The 22,624-nt window shown below is 45.4% G+C and overlaps 1 protein-coding gene across 6 annotated transcripts in view; it reads right to left on the bottom strand.

The window, feature by feature from the left end:
- Positions 1–1,088: 1,088 nt before the first annotated feature.
- Positions 1,089–22,624, bottom strand: part of Gab1 (GRB2 associated binding protein 1) — a 110,140-nt gene continuing 88,604 nt past the window's right edge. For 4 of the 6 annotated variants that reach the window (XM_028881767.2, XM_028881769.2, XM_028881772.2 and 1 more), the window contains 8 exons: positions 21,814–22,415; positions 17,545–17,630; positions 17,077–17,380; positions 11,124–11,213; positions 9,896–9,989; positions 9,480–9,603; positions 6,006–6,128; positions 1,089–3,012 (listed from right to left, as the gene is read on the bottom strand). In XM_028881767.2, coding sequence (XP_028737600.1) covers positions 2,857–3,012; positions 6,006–6,128; positions 9,480–9,603; positions 9,896–9,989; positions 11,124–11,213; positions 17,077–17,380; positions 17,545–17,630; positions 21,814–22,415 — 1,579 coding nt within the window. In that variant the 3' untranslated portion in view covers positions 1,089–2,856. The remainder of the gene's footprint in view (positions 3,013–6,005; positions 6,129–9,479; positions 9,604–9,895; positions 9,990–11,123; positions 11,214–17,076; positions 17,381–17,544; positions 17,631–21,813; positions 22,416–22,624) is intronic. The other 2 variants (XM_028881770.2, XM_028881771.2) reach the window with 1 other exon arrangement.

Genomic DNA, 22,624 nt, shown 5'->3' with positions numbered 1-22,624 from the left:
CTCTCCTACCTTTTACACCTGTGTTTCATGGTTTGAGAGTTTAGGTGCCTCTCAGTGATTCTGGCTTTCATTTGGTAGTTTTGTTACATGCAAAAATTCAAGGTTGTACTGTGAACCAATAGCTGTGGAGCCTCCATGGGACTGGACTAGGCCCTCTGCATAGGCAGAGAGTTGTTTAGCTTGACCTGCTAAGGGGCCCCTGGCAGTGGGAACAGGATCTGTCCCTGGTGCATGAGTGGGCTTTTTGGAGCCCAGTGCCTATGGTGGGACACCTTACACAGCCTTGGTTCAGGGGGAGGGGCTTAGACCTGCCTCATCTGAATGTACCAGGCTCTGCTGACTCCCCATGGGAGACCTTGCCTTGGAGGTGGGAATGGGGGTGGGGGGGTTGGGAGGAAAGGCTGGAGGCGAGAGGAGGGAGGAGAGGGGCATCTGTGGCTGGTGTGTAAAATGAACAGATAATTTCTTAATAATAAAAAAAAGAAAAAAAAATATCAAGGTTGTCAGCCTCTCTGGGCTACCAGTAATGTGTTTAATTATATATTCACACACCCAGGAGTAGAACTGTGTTTCTTCTCTTGCATCACTCTTCATGCCTGGGGCTAAAGGAAGTCAGAAATGGGAGCTGGGTCCTCTAGAATATGAGTCATGGATGGTTGTGACCACTATGGAGGTGCTTGGAATCAAACACAGGTCCTCCTCAAGAGCAACAAGAGCTCTAACCTCTGAGGCATCTCTCCAGCCCTCTACCTGCCATGTTCATATTCATTCATGTACACATTCATTCATGTACATATTCAAAGAGATTATGTACTTAACAACAACATTTTTAAAATGTACTTTAAGAACTGTGTATGGATGGGTGCAGGTGTGCAGTGCCTGGAGGTCAGAAGAGGGAGCCGGATTCTCTGGAACTGGAATGACAGATGGCTGTGAGGTGCTATGAGGTGCTCAAACTGAACCCGAGTCCTCTGTAGGAGCAGCTAGTGCTCGGATGACCACTGAGTCATCTCTCCAGCCCTCGTATGCCATTTCTTGATATTTGTTACTTGTTCACAGGAAATTATAAAACAGCTAACAAACCAAACTCAAACAATTTTTTTTTATTTAAAAATCCACCTCAAAATTCAGTTCTGGGTTTTAGTTTTTGTTTAAAAAGAAGCGAACATTTAAAAGCATCCAATGTTACTAGTCTACAATTCATCTAGTTATGAACACTTAGCTTGTGGACTGAGAAAAAAAGCATAGTACACAGATTAGGCACAGTACTGTGGCCAGAGGGCCAGAAATCAGGGCACATTGTGTGCTCAGGCAACAGTTAAGAGGTCTGAACGGAGGAGACAAGCCTCAGCTGTGGACATTCTGTCCTCTGTGTCCCCTCCCCAAGCCATCAGTGAGTCTCAGATCAATGCATAGAGATTGTACGTAACTGGGGCAGACAATGGACAACGCTAGCTGCTTTCCAAGTCATACGGCAAAGCCGAGACAGACAAGTGCAATTACACGACACCAATTCATGGTCTGGACGTCCCAGTAGACAATGTCATTGTCCAGGTGACAGACTCGCACCGTTCCTCTGCTGGATTCAGAGGTCTGGCTGGGGGCGTTCACGACTACAGGGTCTCACAGCACAGCAAGGCTTCCATGGTTTGAGAATTGGGGCAGTGAATACAAATCACAGTACAAAACTCTTAATTCATTTACTCACAAAAGCAATAGGTGCTACATACAAGAATCAATTAAAATGACATTTCTGTTTTTTAAATGCAGATATAAAACATTAATTGCATAGGGATTTAAATATAAGGCCAAGAAGAGTATTAAGTAAAAAAAAAAATTGTAGAAAGGGCACTACGGTGTCAAAGAGAGACTTTCATTCTTAAGAGTAATAATCTTGAATTACTGTCTACTTAATTCAGAATCACAGTATGTTGCTGTAACTGACAGTGAGTGTCAACTGTTTCATTAATTCTAAACCAACACTAGGATTAATAAAGACTTAGCTGAAGCTCTCTGTCTAAACCTGATCAGTGTATTAGCACGTCAGTGCCCTGTACGTACCTCATTAGTCATGTGATCTACCTTCTGCAAGTAATGTTTAACACGTGTGAACACGTGTAAGAGCATCTCGTCAATCCACGTGCGGATGATGTGGGGGCTTAATAGTGTAACTAGAGACAGTCTTCAAAGGTGCAAGATCCCACCCAGCAGAACCTTCACGCAATGGACCAAAAACACTGTAATTAACAAAAAATAACAAAGTTCTGCTATTAAAATCTAAGTATACACGAGCCAAAGAACTAGGTCTTGACACCAGTATATACATTATCCCCAGTATTTTGGAAAAAAACGAAGGAGAAGTTCTTTTAAGCTACCAGTTACCACCTTCAAGGGAGAAGCCCATTTATGAACCGACTTCTCGTTTTAATGGTGTTAGGCTGTAGCTCCAGCTGGAATTTCCAGAACTAAAAGTAGCTCATTTAACTTAGTATTGTTATGTAGAGTAGTGTGAGGAGACAAAAAACTCCCAAGGGAATTCTGTTAAGGTACATGGGAAGACCCAAACCAATGTTTGAAATGAAAAAGTGCATCAATAGAGTAATACTACAGGTGTGTTAACTAGGAACAGACATTTCTCTGTGAACTAAAACTCAATTTCCCCACATTATTTACATGTTACAAATTCAACACCACACAGCACCATTTACGATCTAATTTGCTTGAATATGTCTGAGAGGTCCTTTTCTCTGTCCCTGCTTGCTCCAGGCTCTCCTGAGAGAGTCAAGCATCGGCAGCTTCCCTTGGCATCCATCTTTTCCTCAATTCTCCTTTGTTCGGCAGTGGCAATGGTTATCTTCACTTCACACTCTTGGTGGGAGTTTCGGACTCTGTGGACTGCCTCCCGTCCGTCCACGCTTCCCGGGTGCTCTTGAGGGCTAGAGTCTTCTGCTGGTCCACCACCACGTAGTCCACTCTCTCGTCAGCCACGCTGCCAGACCCACTGCTCTTTTGCTGAAAAACAAAGAAATCCCCCCAAAGTGCCGTCTGTGAGAGCGGTTCTGAGTGGAACTTAAGATTTAAAAATAAATAATATGCTGGGCATGGTAGTGCACACTGTTCATCCCAGCACCTGGGAGGCACAGATAGGTAGGTGGATCTCTACGAGTTCATGGTCAACTTGGTCTATGTAGAGAGTTCCAGATCAGCCGGGGCTACAGAGTGAAACCCTGCCTCAAAAACAAAGAAACAAAGACAGATATATGCAGTCCTGAAATTACATTAAAAAAAAAAAAAAAGACACTGCCTCAGTTTAACTGTAATATCTGTCTTCTCCCTAACTTGACACTGATTTCTCTTAATTTTAAAATTACATAGAACCATTCAAACTAATACTACCATCACAGATGAAAGTCATAGAAAACCAGGTTCATCTAAAACTCAGAGACCAGACTCTCTCTTTAGCTTATGTGGACCCTTTCAGGCCTGGATCAGCACCAGTACCAACCAACTGCTTCCTCTAAGAAAGAAATATTCAAAGGAAAACAAAACTGCAAACGGTGAGGTGATCCCTCTGCCCCTAACGTGCACCAGACACGGGGTAACTGAGAACAAACGCGGGTGGTAATGCTCCGTGGGGCTCTCGACAGCAGGGAAACAGCTAAGATCGGAGGGGAATGGTGGGCGGGGCAAGCCTCTGCACCCAAGGCCTTCGCCAGGAATGTGGATTGATACAGTGAGACAGGGGTGGGGGGGGGGGGGGGGGGGGGGGGGAGATATGGGATGATGTGGGGTGGGGGGGGGGGGGGGGGAGTGGGGGGTGGGGGGGGAAGAGATGATGGGGGTATGTGGGGTGGGGGTGGTAGGGAAGGAGGTGATGCTGGGGGTCAGGGTGGGTGCTCCTGATAAGTGGAGCCTCTAAGGAGGCTGATGTGGTCCTAGAGTAGTTATCTCAACTGGCTTCAGGCAAGGGAACTAGAGATGCTCTGTGCAGGAAATTCAGGTCTTCAAAGTTCAACCCTGAATTTGCAATAAAAAAACGCATAAACACACTAAGAGGCAAGTCATTAAAAGTGTAGGCTAGCGGAAACAAACACAAATTCTGGCCTCTGAGGACTTCAAATACAGAAATTACTGTATCAGACTATAAAGTGTCTGTAGAGTGTTAATGGGTAAATCAGAAAAGGCATTAAACATACAAGTAATACAGAGAAATTAACATCAGTTAAAATGAATCCAACAGAATTTCATTTCAGAGAAAAATATACAATAATTGAAAACAAACAACAAACAAACAAAAAACCCAAAGAACTCTCAACGAAAAAGAACTAAAAATTAGTAAATTTGGTGAGAGAGCTAAAAATTATCTAAAATTAGACAGAGAAAAAGACAAAGATGTGGAACCAGGTGTACTGTCTTAATTGGCAGGTAAGACAGGATATGAGCAGGGAAGCAGCATGGAGAGCCACCGTGACAGATTTCTGAGAATGAGAAAAACGTTATAAATGGGGGTGGGGGGGGGTGGGGCAGCATGACTTCTACCGAGCGGATCAGTGAAAAGAAGTCGATGTCTACACACACTTAGGAAATTGCAAATTCAGACAGGAACGAGCTGAGAAGCAGCCAGACAACAGACAGGACATGTACAAAGGGTGCCTTCCACAGAGGAGGGCAGTTGACAGTGGAGGAGGGTCCCTACGCGGGAGAGGCTCAGTGAAGGACTCATGTCACAGCTCAGCTCCCTGCCTGTGTGTGACAGTGCCCTTTCCCACACAGTAAACCGAGCCTTTCTCATTCTGTTAGGAGACGGTGCCGTGTAAACACAACTGCGCTGAGCTTTTCTCTGGCACAAATAATGACGTCTTTCTTCTTTTCTTTTCTTTTTCATTTTTTCTTTCCGAGACAGAGTTGTTTTGGTGCCTGTCCTGGAACTCGCTCTGTAGACCAGGCTGGCCTCGAACTCACACAGATCCACCTGGCTCTGCCTACTGAGTGCTGGGATTAAAGGCGTGCGCCACCACTGCCTGGCTATAATGACATCTTATATAAGCAAATTTCTCAATTTTTTTCAAACTTAATTTTAAAAATTCAAATTTATTATACTGAAAATTATCTAATTATGTCACAAGGGGGAAAAAAGGATCTCAACAAAACCTATTTCCAAAATAAAGACACACAACCTGAAAGCCTTCCACTTCAGGGACTTTTACAGGCTCTAGCAGAGAATGTGAGCTCTGAGAGGGAATGATGAAAAAGAATTGACATGTAGGAAAATGTAAGAAAACATGACAAATAATGTAGTAAGTGTGGCATCCCAGGAGCTGAAGAGGGCTGGGGTTTAGAGTGTACCCTGCTCTTGCAGAGGATTGGAATTTGGTTCCTAGCACTCATGCCCAGTGGCTCCCAACCACATGTCACTTCAGCTCCTGGGAGCCAATGCCCTCTTCTGGCCTCTGAGGGATCCTGCACTCATGTACATATACCCACACATAGATTAAAAGTTAAAAAAAAAAAAAGGATTATAATTAAACTGTCTAACTGGTAGGTTTGATGGAAATGAAATTTAAGAAAAAAATAGCACATGATTTGAGTCATATTTTCCCTTTCTTTCTTTCTTACCAAGGGCCTCTCTAAGTAGCCCTAGCTATTCTGGAATTTACTATGTACACCAGGCTGGCCTCAAACTCAAAAATTCTCCTGCTTCTGCCTCTTGAATGTTGGGATTAAAGGTGCGGCCACCATGCTCAGCTAAGACATATCTTCTCACTCTAAAGAGAGTGAAAGCATGGACAAACTTTGTTATTTGTTAAGTAATCATTTCTACACTAACCACAATGAGCAGAAAGTGTACAACTTCCACACCTCCACAAATCTAGCGTCTTCATAATTCTGTTGCGTGTGACTTAGGAAATAACAGTCACTAAATTTAAATCGGCTCCTAAGACTTCCCCAAAGAAGACGGTCTTTCCACATGTGCTTGAACTATCTACAGAGCATGTCTCACTCACCTTCCGTGGCGGGGTGGATTTCCCAGAATCCAGGTCTAGATCGAGGTACTCGACCTGTTTATCTCCTTTGGGCTTGATCATAGGGCTGCTCCCTCCATCAAGGCTGTTACTGCCAAAGAGATTCTGAAAGCACAGAAGAGCAAACAGTGGGCAGACATTCAGGAGCCACGCTCTTCCCCCGCCCTCCTCCTTGGGGGTGGGGGTGGGGTGGAGGGGGTGGGGAAGGGTCACTATGTTGTTGGAGGCTGCTCTTCAGTTCCTGGGCTCGAATTTAAATTTAGTTAAACCAAGACTTGGCCTGAGGAGAGCTAGCCAGCTGATAACTACAGGAGGAGGCAGTCATATTTCTCAGTGGAGTAGCTAGCTCAAGTCAATAACCCCTTACCTGCAGGCAACCCCACCCCCTCTCCCCGCCCTACACACACGAAATTCTGAAGAGCAATAATAAAAAAGACTTAGACATCAAGACACAGGTGGACGCAAAACCTCAAGCAAACGTTCTTTTTTGTTTGTTTGGTTTGGTTTTTTGAGACAGGGTTTCTTTGTGTAGACCAGGCTGGCCTGAAACTCAGAGATCCATTTGCCTCTGCCTCCTGAGGGCTGGGATTAAAGGCGTGGGCCACTATGTCTGGAGGGTGCTTGGTAAAGACTAAGGCAGTTTTGGAAGGTTTGTCTATGTACCCAGCTCAATTACATCTTTATAGTGAGGGACCCTCATACATCTTGCTTGTAAAGTGGGGAGAGTGTCTGGGAGGAGCTGGAGGAGGGGAAGGATATGACTAAAATGTACTGCATGGAAAATTTAAAAGTAAATACCCACATTTAATTTTAAGTTATTTAGAGAAAAATAGTTCCGAGTATGTTAACTAAAGGCTATTGATTGTGACTCTACTCTTTTTTTTTTTTTTTTTTTTTGGTTTTTTGAGACAGGGTTTCTCTGTGTAGTTTTGGTGGCTGTCCTAGAACTCGCTCTGTAGACCAGGCTGGCCTCGAACTCACAGAGATCCGCCTGCCTCTGCCTCCCGAGTGCTGGGATTAAAGGTGTGCGCCACCACCGCCTGGCTACTCCACTCTTCATAGTTAACTTCCTCCACTTTCTCTTAGCCTGATCTCTTGCTCAAAGGAACTGCATGATAAAATGACTCTAAAATCAGGTAGCAAAACCAAGAACAAAAAAGCTCGAGGTGGAGAAATAAAACAAACTTAGCAAGGGCTTTGCGACCAATGGCGCTGCAGCTCACAAGAATCAGAAACATTTGGATGCTCAATTAGAATGGATGGCACCCCCTTTTCCTAAATTATGAGAAGAACAAAACCCCTGCAACACACAACCACAATTTTTTTCCCTCTGAAGGATGGCACTCTCAGCTTGGAGTGTGGATAACACTCTGTGTCTGAAGGTGACGAGTGTAAACACACTCACGCTCCGTCTTTCCCTGGCTGGGGTAGTTTTACAGTATTTTAAAGCTATACCAGTGATACATCCATCCCTAGTACCTGCACAGTTAATTCCAGCTGGCTGTTCCCCAGAGAATTTGTCAGCTCCTCGCTGAAGTCTATGTCTAACTCAGTAGAACTGGCCTTCCCTTTCATCCTAAAGTAGGGCTGGAATTTAGCTTGTGAAAGGATGTCTATTGGCTCTTGCTCCAGTCTGGAGAACAGCCAGTCTCTCTCTACACCAGCCTTTCACCCAGTATTTTCCCCACACAGTTTTTAGAGAAACTCTAAGATTCTGAGACTCATCATAAGCATTTTGCACATTAAGTAACAAAATAACAATAGTGCTAGGTTTTTCTAAAGTTTTTAAGAAATGTACTATCTAATAGCATTTATGGCAGGAGTGCTGGACCAGAATTTAACTTTTGGACGCCTTATTAAGGGTTCATTTGATGGATGTGTGGCATGACCTTCACACACACACATCTGATGTGGTATGAATCTGTCCTGATTTTTCGGAGACTATTAATTTTTTTTTACACTGATTTAATAAATCCAAGGGCATGTTAGATCCTGTGAATTTCCATGGCATTCCATCCACACATGGTGTTCCAACAGTGAAGAATTCTGAGGAATCTTAACAATCCCATTCTTTTCTAATGAAGGGCCATGTGGGCCACTGAGTCCTGGCAGCTGGCGGCTTGGGGAGCTGGAAAGGGACACAGTTGACTTTTCAGTTGTATCTGGCACACAGCTATTTCTTCTTGGGTCCTTAAAAACAAAAACAAAAACTCTACACGTATGTGTTTGCATGTGGATATGTGCACATGTGTGCAGGTACTCGTAGAGGCCAGCAGAGGGCACTAGACCCCTTGCGGGTAGAGTTACTGCTGCGAACCATCTGGAGTGGGTGCTGGGAACTGAACTCTGGTGCTCTGTAAGAGCAGCAAGTGTTCTTAGCTGCTGGGTCATCTCTCCAACCACAGCTTGGGACATTTTTTGCTTATTTGGATATTTTAAAAGTTCATTAGCTCATGTTTATTTGGACATATCAGGCAAATCAAAGTACTTTCCTGCCTTAATGTCATAAGGTACACACAATTCTTAATTTTATTTCCTCAGCTTGACTTCTGATTGTAATTTTTTTTCTTTTAGTTTCCCTTTAGCCTAACCGAAAGATCACCAGAGTGACGTTCTGCCTAAGACAATCCTTCCAGAATCCCGTCATAACCTGGGCCTGGAGGATTTCACTGTAACACAGCTGAGAATATTTGAAATGAGCTAGAGCTGTAATGGCTGCAAACCCCTGGAGAGTGGATATGAAATGCCCTTCCAAGGGTGATGTGTGGGAGGCCTTGATCCTCGCAAAGGCACTACTGAGATGGTGAAGTCTTCAAGAGGGGGGTCTTCACTTACGTCACTGGGGTCACAGCCTGAAGAGGGTGTGAGATCTTGGCTTTCCCACTTCCGTACAGGTAACGAGGCAGGCAGTTCTGCTGCAGCCATGTGCCACCCCAGGCCCAAAGCAACAAAACCGAGCAACCACACACTTCACATTCCAAGAAAAGCAACCTTCTCTCTTTATAAGTCGGTTGTCTTAGGAATTTGTTACAGTGGTGCAAAGCTAACACAAACCTTCATGTTTTTCTTTTTCTCCTCCTCCTCCTTTTTTTTTAGTTTTTCAAGACAGGGTTTCTCTGTGTAGCTTTGGAGCCTGTCCTAGAACTCACTCTGTAGCCCAGGCTGGCCTCAAATTCAGAGATCTGCCTGCTTCTGCCTCCCCAGTGCTGGGCCACCACCCATGTTTTTCAATGACTTACAACTATACTGACAGAATGATTTGACTGTGGCTTGTACTAGACTATGACGGGACTTAAAAGAGCAAAAGCACTTGAAACATAGTCTCTGATTGTTTCTCAAGTATAGAAAGAAGGATGTGAGGGTAGAAGTGTGGAGACGGAGATGGCAAGCACGTCGGAAGCTGGCCTGGTTTCAGAGGGCAGCTCAGGACGGAGAAATGAATAAGACTGCACATACCGGATCTTCACTGGACAGGTTCGGGTTCATGGGGACGTAGTTCTCTTCGCTGTCGTGAGAGTCGCTGCTCGAGGTCGTACTGTGCACAGAGTCAGGTCGAGGGGACATGGGAAATCTAGAGGAGCTAAGGAAAAGAAGTGATCATCACGGACGCTCGGAACAGTTGTCAAATCACACCCGAATGAAAATAAGTGATAACATGTATCCTTTCTAGAATATTCAGTAGTTTACAGTTACATATTGGACATTTTTATTATAACACACGAGAGTTTTGACTTTGTGGAACCTTGGTAGGAGGGCTTCTCTAGGCTGTTGTTCGACCTATTGCCCTTGGAATAGGCATTTTATAAAGTTATTTCATAAAGTAGACTAACTGTCCTGCTATCCAAACTTCGTGTTTCCAGCACAACACTTACTCGCGAGCGAAGCTCCTGGTGATGGGAGATCTGACCGGAGCTTGCAGCTCTTCCCACTCTGGCAGAGGCTTTATTTCCAGAGGTGCCGGCTTGGCTAGAAAGAAAGAGAAGAGAAGGTCTGGGTGCACAGAACCTCGAAAAGTAAACAAGATCCTCTCAATGTCACCATTTCTACTTGGTAGGCACTGTCTTACACACGAGAACAAGGCCTGCAGTGACAGTCAGCCACTCAGTGACAAAAGCTGAAACTTCTGTTGCGTGACCATGAGCTCAAGGTCCAAGCTGCACTACTGTACGTTGTTTCTTAATGTAGTCAATACACACCTTGTAGATATACATTAAATGTAGAAGCATGAATTCTTTTAAAGGTGCTGGGTACTATTCTCATCAATCCATTGTTTTACAAATTTAATCTTGGGGTGGTGGGAGGATGTAATCATTTGTGTAAGACACACTGCCCACCACTGAAACATCAGTGAATAGCAACACATGGAGAAGGATGTGTTGAAAGGACCCAGAACTACTTTGCTATATCCCAAACCAAAATAATCGTCAAAAATTTCCCCAGGCTTTCTTACTTTATGTTAAAAAATATGTAATCTTAGCCATCTTATAAATGCCAGGAGAGCACAAAGTTGTCATTTCAAAGCTACAGATCACACGGGCTCACAGCACAAGCATAATAAAGACAGTTACTGAATCTGAGTTAAGAGTTTTACCCGTCTATAGCCTTAAAATAGACACTTGCAGCATAGTGGCTGAATGAAGGTGATTTTTCTTCAATTTCCTTTATTTATTGATTTTATTTTACATAAAAAGGTGAATAAGAGTTCAGCTGCCAATTTCTAAGTCATGCCCTAGTACAAACATCGAAATGATTTTTGTTCTATTTCAGGACAGAAAACACATACATATACAAAGACAGGAGACACTGGAGCTCACAGCAGCCCCTAAGCCAAGCAGAACAGCCTGCTGCTGCCTTGAAAGGGAAGAGAAGACTGCGGAGGTGGGGCTGACTGCAGTGGACGTGAAATCAAATATTCCCCACGCGGCTGCTGCCCATCAGAGCAGACAGGCTCATGAGATGTGCTCTCTTTAGAACAACACACTGCGAAGCCATTTGCAATAGCAGTAGTGCTAAAGCTCCCCTCTCCCTTTTCCTTCCTTCTTTTGAAGATAAAAACGTATGAAAATAAATAGATTCCCAGTGCCCCACGCAGGTACATACCCTTTCTTCTTGTAGCAAAGTCAGCTATGGTTTGTGAATCAGTTCGCTCTAAACCATGGGGTTTGGGTCTTAAAATTTTAGGACTCTGACCTAATTGGTAAAAAGAAGACTCTCTTATTATAATGTTACTTTTAAATTAGAAAATGGATTCTGTTAAAAAAAAAGTCACAGAACCATATGTAGAAATGTGACATAATAAAAGCACAAACAGAAACTGTTAGTGAAAAGCATTCCAGTCTCACTAGATACGATCCATGCTCAGTACGACGAAACGGAGGAGGCCGCATGCTACAGCGTGACAGGCACAGGGGACCGAGAGGGGGTCGGGGAAGGGGGACAACCAGCTGCTTAGTTTTCTTTACTTGAGGAAAGGGAGGAAGACCGTGTGCCATGTTAGCGTTTCTTCTAACATGTCTTAGAAACTAGATGATGTGAGAGCCTAAATGCACAGACAAAGGCTTCCTTTGGCTTCCCACTGCTCAGGGACGTGGCCTTTTCCTGTGGTTCTCTACAGAGAACCCAGGCAGCTTATCCGCTGGAGTTCAGTTTTGAGTTCTCCAGTTCAGCCGGAGATCTTACAGCCCTCTGGATGTGTTCACACACGGAGACAATCAACTCAAACCAGGCAGAAGGGTGTCCCGTACTGTTCTTAGACATGGAGCGGTTACTACTCCGAGCATATGGAAGTGGCCTGGACATGGCCTACCTGAGTGAGCGCTACCTCCCGGCACATGGACGGTCACACGACGTGACCATCACAAACTGCTCTCGGAGTTATCTTCAGTTTGTTGTTTATCCAGCGGTTGTCACAAGGGTCAACTGCAGCTTTACTTCCTCCTGAATTTCTCCTCAGTACTCTCCAAATCTTCGCTCATTGGAGACTGGGTCTCCCTAGTGGCCCTGGAACTCATTATGTAAACCAGACTGGACTGGAACTCACGGAGATTTGCCTGCCTCTGCCTCCTGAGAGCTAGATTAATGAAAGGTGTGTGCCACTGTGCCAGGCTGTACTCTCCAAATCTTATCTGTATTTGTGGGTAAATAATAGCTGCTGTCTTACTCTGGTATCTCACATTTTTCTAGCTCTATACTTCAACTGCCTGCAATTGCTGTTCAGTACTTAATGCGTCAGACCTCCAAGCCCTCCTTAGCAGGGCCAGCACAGGGGTTCAAAACCTCAGAGCTGGATGAGAAGCCTGGATCCTTCGAGCAGATGCATCTGTACTGAACATGTTAGGGAAGAGAGATCTTTTAAATGAGAAGCATTAAATAGAAGGAACAGGTCACCCAGGGGATGAGAGCCTGTGTGGGGTCACGAGGGGGAGGGGGAGGGGGGAGGGATGAGAGCCTGTGTGGGGTCACCCAGGGGGGGTGACAGCCTGTGTGGGGTCACCCAGGGGGGGTGACAGCCTGTGTGGGGTCATGGGGGGAATGATGGCCTGTGTGGGGTCAGGCCTGGTGGCTCCTGCCCAGAATAATCTTGGCTATGAAAACTAGTGAGGCTCTTAGAAAAAAAATCCATGTTTTAAAAAACAAGACATTAATCTTCAAAGTCCCTTCTCTTACTCTCCCAGGACAAACAGTGGGGTGGGGTGTCACAGACAATCAGAATCATCGGGATAATAGGGGTCTCCAGACGGCTGCTGGACTTGTCAAATGCTTAGCTGTCTAGGAAATAACTTTGTTTTAATGTTCTTTTTCTCCTGTGTTTTTCTTTCATAGACTTTTTTTTTCCTGGTAGGGGCAGTTTCAAATTAGTAAAGCAGAAAAAGTTCCCATTTACTTCCCCTTAAGTTTCTTCTATTAAAATCTTATTGTGGTAAAACAAAACAAAACAAAAGAAGTATGCTTAGAGGAAGAAAAATTAGAACAAATTTACTCTGTGTGTGTGTGTGTGTGTGTGTGTGTGTGTGTGTGTGTGTGTGTGTGTTTGAGACAGGGTTTCTCTGTGTAGCTCCGGCTGTTCTGGAACTCACTTCTGTAGACCAGGCTGGCCTTGAACTCAAAGATCCACCTGCACCACCAGCGCCCGAGCCAAGTTTACTATTTGTGAAGGAGGCTCTCTCTTTCTCCAGTATGTGTGTGTGATGCGTTTGTGTGCGAAGGTTGAAGTGTGTGGGTCACAGGACAGCCTTTGGAGGTCAGTCCCTGCTCTTTTCAATCCTACTCAAAAGCTTCAAGGACTCACTTTCTAAAAAAGTTAGAACAATAAATCTCCGTACAAATAGATACGGCTGAACAAAACCCAAAGAGACTGTACCACTAGGGGCTCTAGCCTCTGGAATGACCCACAAGATGGAGGTAGCAGAGTCTGGGTGAGCTAGTGACTGGCAGGCAGGTTCTGTGTGATGGCTGACTTTTACTGACATCCAACAGCTATTTTACAAAAGTTTTCAAACTTCACTTAACTCCTTTTCTATTAGAAAGACAAAGGCTCCACAGCCACTCAGGCTGTTCCTCTGGGTGCTTCCGGTGACTTCTCTGCTTTTCCGGTATCTCTTACGTTTAAAGTGCTGCTTGTTCAGGGCATGTAAAATCTGGCTCGGAGCAAACACTCCGGGACGGCACAGCAAACACTGGGCTGCCACCAAATGTGCGACTGCAGAGCGCGAGCCGCGCATCCATGCTGGCGTTCACAGCCCCTCTGTCCTGCAGCTTCCATTAGTCGGGAGCATCTGAAAACCTGGCCAGTACTGCACATGACGACAGCTGACTCTAAACCCAGGGCACAAACAGGACCAGACTGACACCTGTTTTCAGACTCTTGCAAAGAATGCAACCGCAAAGAACTAGTCAGCTGAGGCTCTGAGAGGAATGAGCACCTCTGACAGAACCAGAGTTCCTCGTGGGTTAGTTGATAAGAGACACTGAAATAACAGCTCAAGTCATTTCTCAGGTGTGACTGAACTGGCAGCTAGCACACTCACCTGTTACTATGACTAGTGAGAACCCTCTCAGGGCCAAATGAGACACGTGCTCCCTGTGCACACATTCACGGAGAAACTTAGTTGTGAGACTGTAAATTCAGTTTTTATTTTGTCTTGCTTAGTGTTTTGAGACTGTGTAGCCCTGACTGGCTGGGAACTTAGAAAGACCAGTCTGTGTCTGCCCCATGAGCACTGGACCCTCTGGCTGGAATCGGGATTTTTTGTTGTTGTTTTGAGCAGGGTTTCTCAGTGTAGCCCAGGAATTCGCTCTGTAGACCAGGCAGGCTGGCCTTGAACTCAGAGATCTGCCTGCCTCCTGAGTGCTGAGATTAAAGGCATGCACCACTACCTCAGAATCTGGGTTTGAAACTGTGCTTTTTTTTTTTTTTTTAAAGTTATACCTTCCCAGGGTGAGCTGAGGAGGTATCCCTCATGCAGCAAATACTTTCCTAGGTCTCCTCCTGGGTATCCTATTGATTGGAATTAAAGGTACAACTCTATTTTTTAAAAAAAAGCAACCCCCCCCTTAATAGTACTATGATATCAATAGCTTCTTTAATGTTTTGCTAAAACTGTCCCTGCATGTTGTCCCCAGCTGCTCTTCCTCAGTTCATCATGTATCTAAGCAAATCTGTCAAATCAATCATCTGGCCCATGAAGTCAGGGTATGGTTCTGGAGATGGGATTCAGAACCTGGCACACACTGGCCACACACCCAGCTCCCTCCCTTTGCAAGTTTGGTTTATTTTTAGAAGAATAATAGTCCCCAGAAGTGATCCAAACTTACTTTGTTCTATTCTATGGGGAAGTCACTTCAGGTTGATGTAAACCTGAGACACTTAACGCCCTGAGTACTAGAGCATGGTCCTTTCCCTATGTTCACAGGGAGGTGTCCAAATATGTCATAGTATGAAACAGACCTAGGATACTACATAATACAGGACATGCCAGCAAGGTCAGACATAGAGCCTCTGCCCCCCCCCACTCCGCCCACCTCAACATTTACATGGAGTCTAAAGACAATACAACTAACGTGGGGGCTGAGGAGTAGAGATTGTTTCTAACATGAACTAACCACAGGAAAATAACATGCGGGTTTAACGTCTTCAAAAGGATCTCGATACTCTGTGTCTCCAATTCCTATACTGATCTTTTAATGACCTGTGCAGCAATTATGGATCTCTTCATGTTCACTTATACTTCATGTCAAGAAGAAAACAATTAGTGAGATCTCTAATTAGTTAAAGACAAAGACAAACAAAAGGGAGAAAAGCTGTGGCACTCACACCCTTTCTAAAACAACTCCAGATCATGATCAGGAAGGGTGGGTGGCTGGGTGGCGGGTGGCGGGTGGCTACGGGTGAGGCCAACAGTGGGCATTTGCCGCAACAGCCGCCAGGCTACCTAGCCAGGTGTGAAAAGACAACCCGGAGCACTCAAATGATCTCTAAGCAGTCTGAAGCCTGTACTGATGGAGGAGGAAATGAGAAGCAGATGTGGGCAGGGCAAGGGCACAGAAGGGATCCAGGCGTAGAACGGAGGCCACAGGGAGGTGTTGCAGGCCAAAGCTCGCAGAAAGCTGAACCCAGTCATGGTAAAGAACACAGGGAGGAAAGAGAAAGGGAGAGAACAGAGCGGATGCAGAGACGCCCCACAAGACAAGTGCACAGGGTGGAGATCACAGACTGCCGCACGATTTCAGCAGAAGCACATCCTTATTGTGTAAGAATTAAACGAAACCCTTTACTCTGAAGTAGTCCGTGTCTCCGCCTCTGCTCCCCACAACTACAACGTGATTTGTGTTACTGATTTAAGCCCAGGTTATAAGAAGTTTGCATAAATATGTCCTGAAAAAGCTATAGACGGCATGTGGCTTTTCAAATGACTTGAACTCCCCCGCAGAAGCCAGGAACCTGTCATATAACAGACTTGAACTTCAGTTGGTTATCAAGACTAAGCCACGTGCAAATGGTATGCTGAACACAGTGGACTGTGTTTAAAAGATGTGTATCCAAATCTGCTTTCCTTTTGAGACAGTCTTAATATGCAGCTCTGGCTGTCCCAGATCTATGTAGACTGGCTTTGTATCACAGAAATTCGTCTGCCTCCTAAGCACTGGCCATCATGTCTAGCTTGCACCCAAAGTTTTAAAACGTGAGGAGACATTACCCAAAGGGGCTGAGAAGTTTCCTCTGAAGAAGGGGACCAGGCCTACCAAGTTCTGCTGCTTTGGAGCCCAGTTTCCTTAGAAGCCCAGAATAAGAGCTTCCACTTGTCCCAGAGCCAAAGCAGACTTTTTTTTTTTAAGTTATGATGTGGGGAAAGAGAAAAGATTATACAGACATTGTCACTATTGTTAAATAATCAATCAATGGCATTATAATTTTAAATCTAATTTGATATTATACAAATAGCAAGGGAAGGTCATATTTAGTATTAGGTTTGGTTTGCAATTCTTTTTTTTTTTTTTTTTTTTGGTTTTTCAGACAGGGTTTCTCTGTGTAGCTTTGTGCCTTTCCTGGAACTCGCTTTGGAGACCAGGCTGGCCTCGAACTCACAGAGATCCACCTGCCTCTGCCTCCCGAGTGCTAGGATTAAAGGCGTGCGCCACCACCGCCCGGCTGGTTTGCAATTCTTTTAAAAAACAAAATAGTTGGCAGAAATTAACAAGGAAAACAAGAGAATTCAGGTCACTTTCGACGTGTGTGAGGGTCACGTGTCAGTGCAGGTGGACCGTCGGGTGTCACGCGCTCCACCTCCATGCTTTGGGGGAAACAATGCGGGTTCCCCTGGCACTGCCTGCTGCTGCCATGGCTCTGGGTATTTTAGTCTGTAACCTTTCTTCTAGATTGAGGAGACCTGGAAATCCCACCTGGGCATCGAGGCATTCATTTACAAACAGCAGGACTTCTGTACTTAAGCTAAGGACCCAGACTATTATTTCCACGTCAATTCCCGTGTTTAGGTCTGGTTAAAGGCAGCCCCAGCTGCACCCTGGATTCCTTCTACTCCCCACACCCCCTTACCTTTTCTGTCTGGCTTGAGGTTCCTATCCACTGGGGGTGGTTCACAGTCAGCAGCAGGAACTGGCCTCCTGGGAGGGGTCTTTGGGCTGGACCTGAAGCCCAAATGAGCAGGAGGAGGGACTTGCATTCCAAATGAAGAAAAATCAAATGTCCCAGGGGTCATTGGCACATAATTTGGTTCCTGAATTGGTTCCGTCAAGCTGCTGGAATGTTGTCGTGGTGGCGAGTTGGGATTCATGGGGACATAGTTTTCATCCAGTTCTTCACCTGAGACACTTCCCACTGTCAACACATTTTTGATTTTCTAAAACACACATACATTTCTCTTAATAAGCAAAGCCACTGCCACACATGAAGACACAGTTATCACACCTGTTCACAAGGGATCTGTAGTTAGCTTCAAGGTCTCAGTTAGGGTCTGGGGGACTAAGTATGCAGATTCAGAAAACTCCAGGCAGTTATACTTACAGACTGGTTATGGAAGCCTTCCAGGGAACTAGATCTATCGCTTGGGAAGGTTCGTGGAATATCATAGCAATCTTGAGAGCTAGCGTCTGGAATTAAGAAAAAACTGTCAGTTTTTGTTCCCATTTTGCCAGCTTGCAGGTGCTCTGTTCTCAAGTCACACTTGTTCACACACACACTCCTCAACCTTGAAAGGACACTCATCAAATGGGCTCGAGCTGGCTCATTAAACACACACCTAAATGTTTACGAATATCATCATCTGACTAAGACTGGTAAGCCTGGCATGAGAAGGGTTCTCTAAAGATGGAGAAAAGAAATGGTATCCATTTTGAGCCACCTTGAGCCTAACATTTCACTACTCATATGTGGTGGTATTGTGTTCCCCAAAATATTGTGTACCTTAATAAACTTATTTGGGGTCAGAGAACAGAAAAGCCACTAGCTAGGCAGTGATAGCACACGCCTTTAATCCTAGCATTCCAGAGGCAGAAATCCATCTGGGATCTCTGTGAGTTCAAGGCCACATTGGAAACAGCCAGGCATGGTGACACACGCCTTTAATCCCAGGAAGCAAGCCTTTAATCCCAGGGAGTTATGGCAGAAAGCAGAAAGGTATATAAGGCGTGAGGACCAGAAACTAGAAGCATTTGGCTGGTTAAGCATTTGGCTGGTTAAGTATTCAGGCTTTTGAGCAGTAATTCAGCTGAGACCCATTCCGGATGAGGACTCAGAGGCCTTCAGTCTGAGGAGAGAAGGCCAGCTGAGGATCTGGCGAGGTGAGATAGCTGTGGCTTGTTCTGTCTCTCTGATCTACCAGCATTGACCCCAATAACTGGCCTCAGGTATGATTTTATTAATAAGAACTTTTAAGATTCCTGCTACACTCATAACTAGGTTATATAGCCTCTTTGGAAAGAGTTAGAAGGCCACATGCAGCAGGGCCATCCCCACAACCCCAGCACTGAGGAGGAGGCAGGAGATGAGGAGTTCAAGTTCATTCTCAGGTAGTAGTGAGATCAGGGTCCTGTGGTAGGAAGCAGGGAGGGGGGGAGGGGAGAAGGGAGGGGAGGGTAACAGGGATGGAGGAGGAAGGAACAGAAAATCTGAAATTGACATTGGAAGGCTGAACACATACTGGTAAAATATTTTTATGGTGTATTTATTGTTTGGCTTTTTTTTTTTTTTTTTTTTGCAACAGCTAGAAAACTACCACAAAATGCAAAAAACGCTAACACATAGTTTTTAAGGCATTTGCACCTTTTTTTTTTTTTTTCTTTTTAGAAACGGGGTTTCTCTGTGCAGCCCTGGCTGTCCTGGAACTCACTCTGTAGACCAGGCTGGCCTCGAACTCACAGAGATCCACCTGCCACTACCTCCCGAGTGCTGGGATTAAAGGTGTGCGCCACCACCACCTTGCTCTAAAACATTTTTTTAAATATTAAGACTTTCCTAGAGAAACAATAATTCTAGCACAAAAACAGATACACAGATTAAGGAACTAAGAAGGCCCAGATATAAACCCAGGCAGCTACAGCCCCCTGATGGTTTTTACAAAGATGCCAAAAATATACCCTGGAGAAAACACAGCCTCTTCAACAAAGAGTGCAGGGAAGACTGGATATCTACCCGTAGAATGACGAAACTAGATCCCAGTAGCTCATCCTGCAAAAGTCAACTCCTAGTGTATCAAAGACCTTACTGCAAGAGCTGAGACTCTGAAGTTGCTGGAGGAGAAAGAAGGGGAAACACTGTTGTGCAGAGGCAGAGGACATTCTCAACGGGCCATCGGTCACCTAGTGCACAGAGCCATCAACTGGCAGATGAGACCTCATGAAATGAAACAGTTCCTGTACAGCAAGGGAGAAGCTAACTGAGTGAAGAGACAACCCACAGAATGGGAGAAAATCTCTGCCACCTACACACCTCAGAGGACCGATATCCAGAATAAACTAAAGAAGAAGGAGGAGGAGGAGGAAGGAGGAGGAGGAGGAAGAAACACAAAACTACCTAACCCAGGAGTTCTCAACCCGTGGGTCTCGACCCCTTTGTGGTCAAATGACCCTTTCACAGGGGTCTCCTAAGACCATCGGAAAACACAGATATTTACATTATGATTCATAACACTAGCAAAATTACATGAAGTGGCAATGAAAATAGTTTTATGGTTGGGGGTCACACAACATGAGGAACTGTATTAAAGGGTTGCAGCATTAGAAAGGCTGAGAACTACTCATCTAGCCAATAAATGGGCTAAATAAAGGAATATCTAGTACACAAAAGATGAAATACAAATGGCCACTGACACACACAACTGCTTAACCTCACTAGCTGTCAGAGAAATGCATTAAAACTACATTGAGATCTTCCTTGCCCCAGTCAGAATGTTGGTCATTAAACAAAAACAAACAAATAAAAAACTACTGACAGGTGCTGGCAGGGAGGGGGGCAGAAGAGGACTTCCCAACATGGCTGGTGGGAATGTAAACTAGAGCAGCTTCTGTGGACCTCCGGATGGAGGTCTCCTAAAGACGTAAATAAGTGAGAATACATGTGCGGTATGACGAAGCTGAGCCACCCTGAGGGCTTCAGAGCGGCAGATCGAGACTGCACAACAGTGTTTGCTGCTGCACGGCTCACAACAGCAGAAGGATGGACAGGGCGAGTGCAGGCTATACACAGTGAGACTCTTTCCAGCCACAGAGAAGAATGAATTCGGGCTGGCCAGACGGCTCAGCAAACAAAAGCACTTGCTGCTAAGTCTGAGGGCCTGAGTTTGTTCTCCGGCCTTGCACGGTAGGAGAGAACTGACTCCGGAGTGTTGTCCTCTGTCCTCCTATACTTAATAAATGAATAAATAAAGGCAAAACCGAACCAAACAAAGACTGACATCATACTATTTGCAAGAAGGAGGATGCAACTTGAGACAATTATATTAAGAGGATTAAACAAATCGTATAAAGACAAATATCATGTTCAATGGTTACTAGATTTTATACTGATACACAAAATCATATGGAACATGAAAGCAGAAACAAAACTCTAGGAGATCAAGGGGACCAACAGGAACAGGGAGAGGGGAGGAAAGGAAAGGTGGGGCTCCAGAGACAATATGCTCAACACACGGCATTCATGCTGTACAAAAACGTAAGACTCTTGGAGAATAAGCCAGACCTATTCCCACTCCCAAAGTCTTCAGTTTGTGTTTGCAGGCTATATGAGACGTAGCAAGACAAGCGCACCCACTGTCGGCTCAGATAGACAGAGAAGACTCAGTGCTTTAAAAATTGAAGACCAGGTTAGCCGGGCGTTGGTGGCGCACGCCTTTAATCCCAGCACTCGGGAGGCAGAGCCAGGCGGATCTCTGTGAGTTCGAGGCCAGCCTGGGCTACCAAGTGAGCTCCAGGAAAGGCGCAAAGCTACACAGAGAAACCCTGTCTCGAAAAACCAAAAAAAAAAAAAAAATTGAAGACCAGGAAAGGCAAAATAGTTTGATGTGAACTGCGTCACTGCCTATTAAGACAAAAAGGTAAAAACTGCTGATAAAGGGGGAAACCCCAAGAGATCTGACACAGACGTGGCCATGGTGGCACACAGACGTGGCCATGGTGGCACACAGACGTGGCCATGGTGGCACACAGACGTGGCTAGGGCATGGCCAGGAGGACGTCTGCTCAGACAGCCTGCGTCCGCAGAAGTCCTCGACGGTGGGACAGAAACAGGTGGGAGGCATCAGACCACGCTTTTCCAGGCATGAGATGATCCAGGTCTTTTCTAATAGAGCAGGCATGCAGGCATGCAGACATGCAGGCAGGCAGGCAGGCAGGCAGGCACGCACGCACACACACACACACACACACACACACACACACACACCTACTGACTTGATATCATCGCTATATGTGTGGGGGCTGAGGGCTATAGGAGAAAAGGGATAAATACTTTTTAACACCATATTATACTGAAAAGAACAATTACCGAGAAAAATGGTTTTCCTGCATGTATATGGATGTGTCTGAATGAACGTGGTATATGTGCCTGAGGGTTCGTTTGCCTGTGAGCCTTCACAGTGAGTGGAGATAAGGGGGATGTCAGGTGTCCTGTATCACTCTGTTGCCAGGGTTACAAACTTGAGCAGCTGCTGGGATCTCAGCTTAGGTCCTTCGGCTTGAGCAGCAAAGGCTCTGACCCACCGAGCCATGTCCCTAGCCCCTCAGAAAAACAGGCTCTCTATCATCGACCCCTAAGAGAGTAGAAGCTGCCAGAGCTGACCTTTCCGTAACTTGTTCAGATCCACGGTGGAAACAGTATTACTCCGGGATGGCGGCACGCCTGCTGTAGGGATAGAGTAACTGCTGTCGTTGTCTGAGGCTGTGCGTGGGACGCCACACGTTTCCACAGGAGACCGGTCATGGGTCGGATGTGGCTTTGGTGGTCGAGGTGGGGGAATATCAGGAATGGTGTCCAGCTTGGATGACTGTCCCAAGGTGCCTTCTGGAAATGTCCGTGGAATCTGGTAAGTGTTACCAGGTGTTGGCGGAATGTCGTAACTGATGGACACATGTCTCATCTGAGTTTCTACACTCGAAGTCCCAGTTGGGGTATTGAAGATGTACAGCTCTCCATCTGCTTCAGTACCTGACGGAGACTCCTTTGGCAACACGTCATGGGAATAACTCCTGGGCAGGTTATAGAGGCTGGAGTCTACAGAGACAGCTGGAGCTCGGGGTGGCGGGCAGTCATACAGCAGTTGCTGCTGAAAAAAGCCATTCACTCCATGTCTGCTCTGGGAGGAAGCAGGAGGCTTATGGGAAGGGACGTTGTCATTGCAGTCTGTTTCAGAAGAGGTGGGCTTTGCAGAGTCGACGTGGGATCTGAATAAAATTGTGAATGTCAAAAATAAAACACGGTCAAGACAGACAGAGACAGTTTTGACACACATACTAGAGTTCAGCAATGAAAACGTGTCTTTCTGTTAGAATTTTTGTGTGTGTGTGATCCATAAAATTCAAGAAGCATAAATGTTCTTTAGTTGCTTATAATTATAAACCAACAAAACAACCATCAAACTGCCAGAAGCGGT

The sequence above is a fragment of the Peromyscus leucopus genome, chromosome 5 (assembly GCF_004664715.2).
Source record: "Peromyscus leucopus breed LL Stock chromosome 5, UCI_PerLeu_2.1, whole genome shotgun sequence".
In the NCBI taxonomy this organism is placed as follows: Eukaryota; Metazoa; Chordata; class Mammalia; order Rodentia; family Cricetidae; genus Peromyscus; species Peromyscus leucopus.
This window is presented reverse-complemented; position numbering and strand designations above follow the sequence as displayed.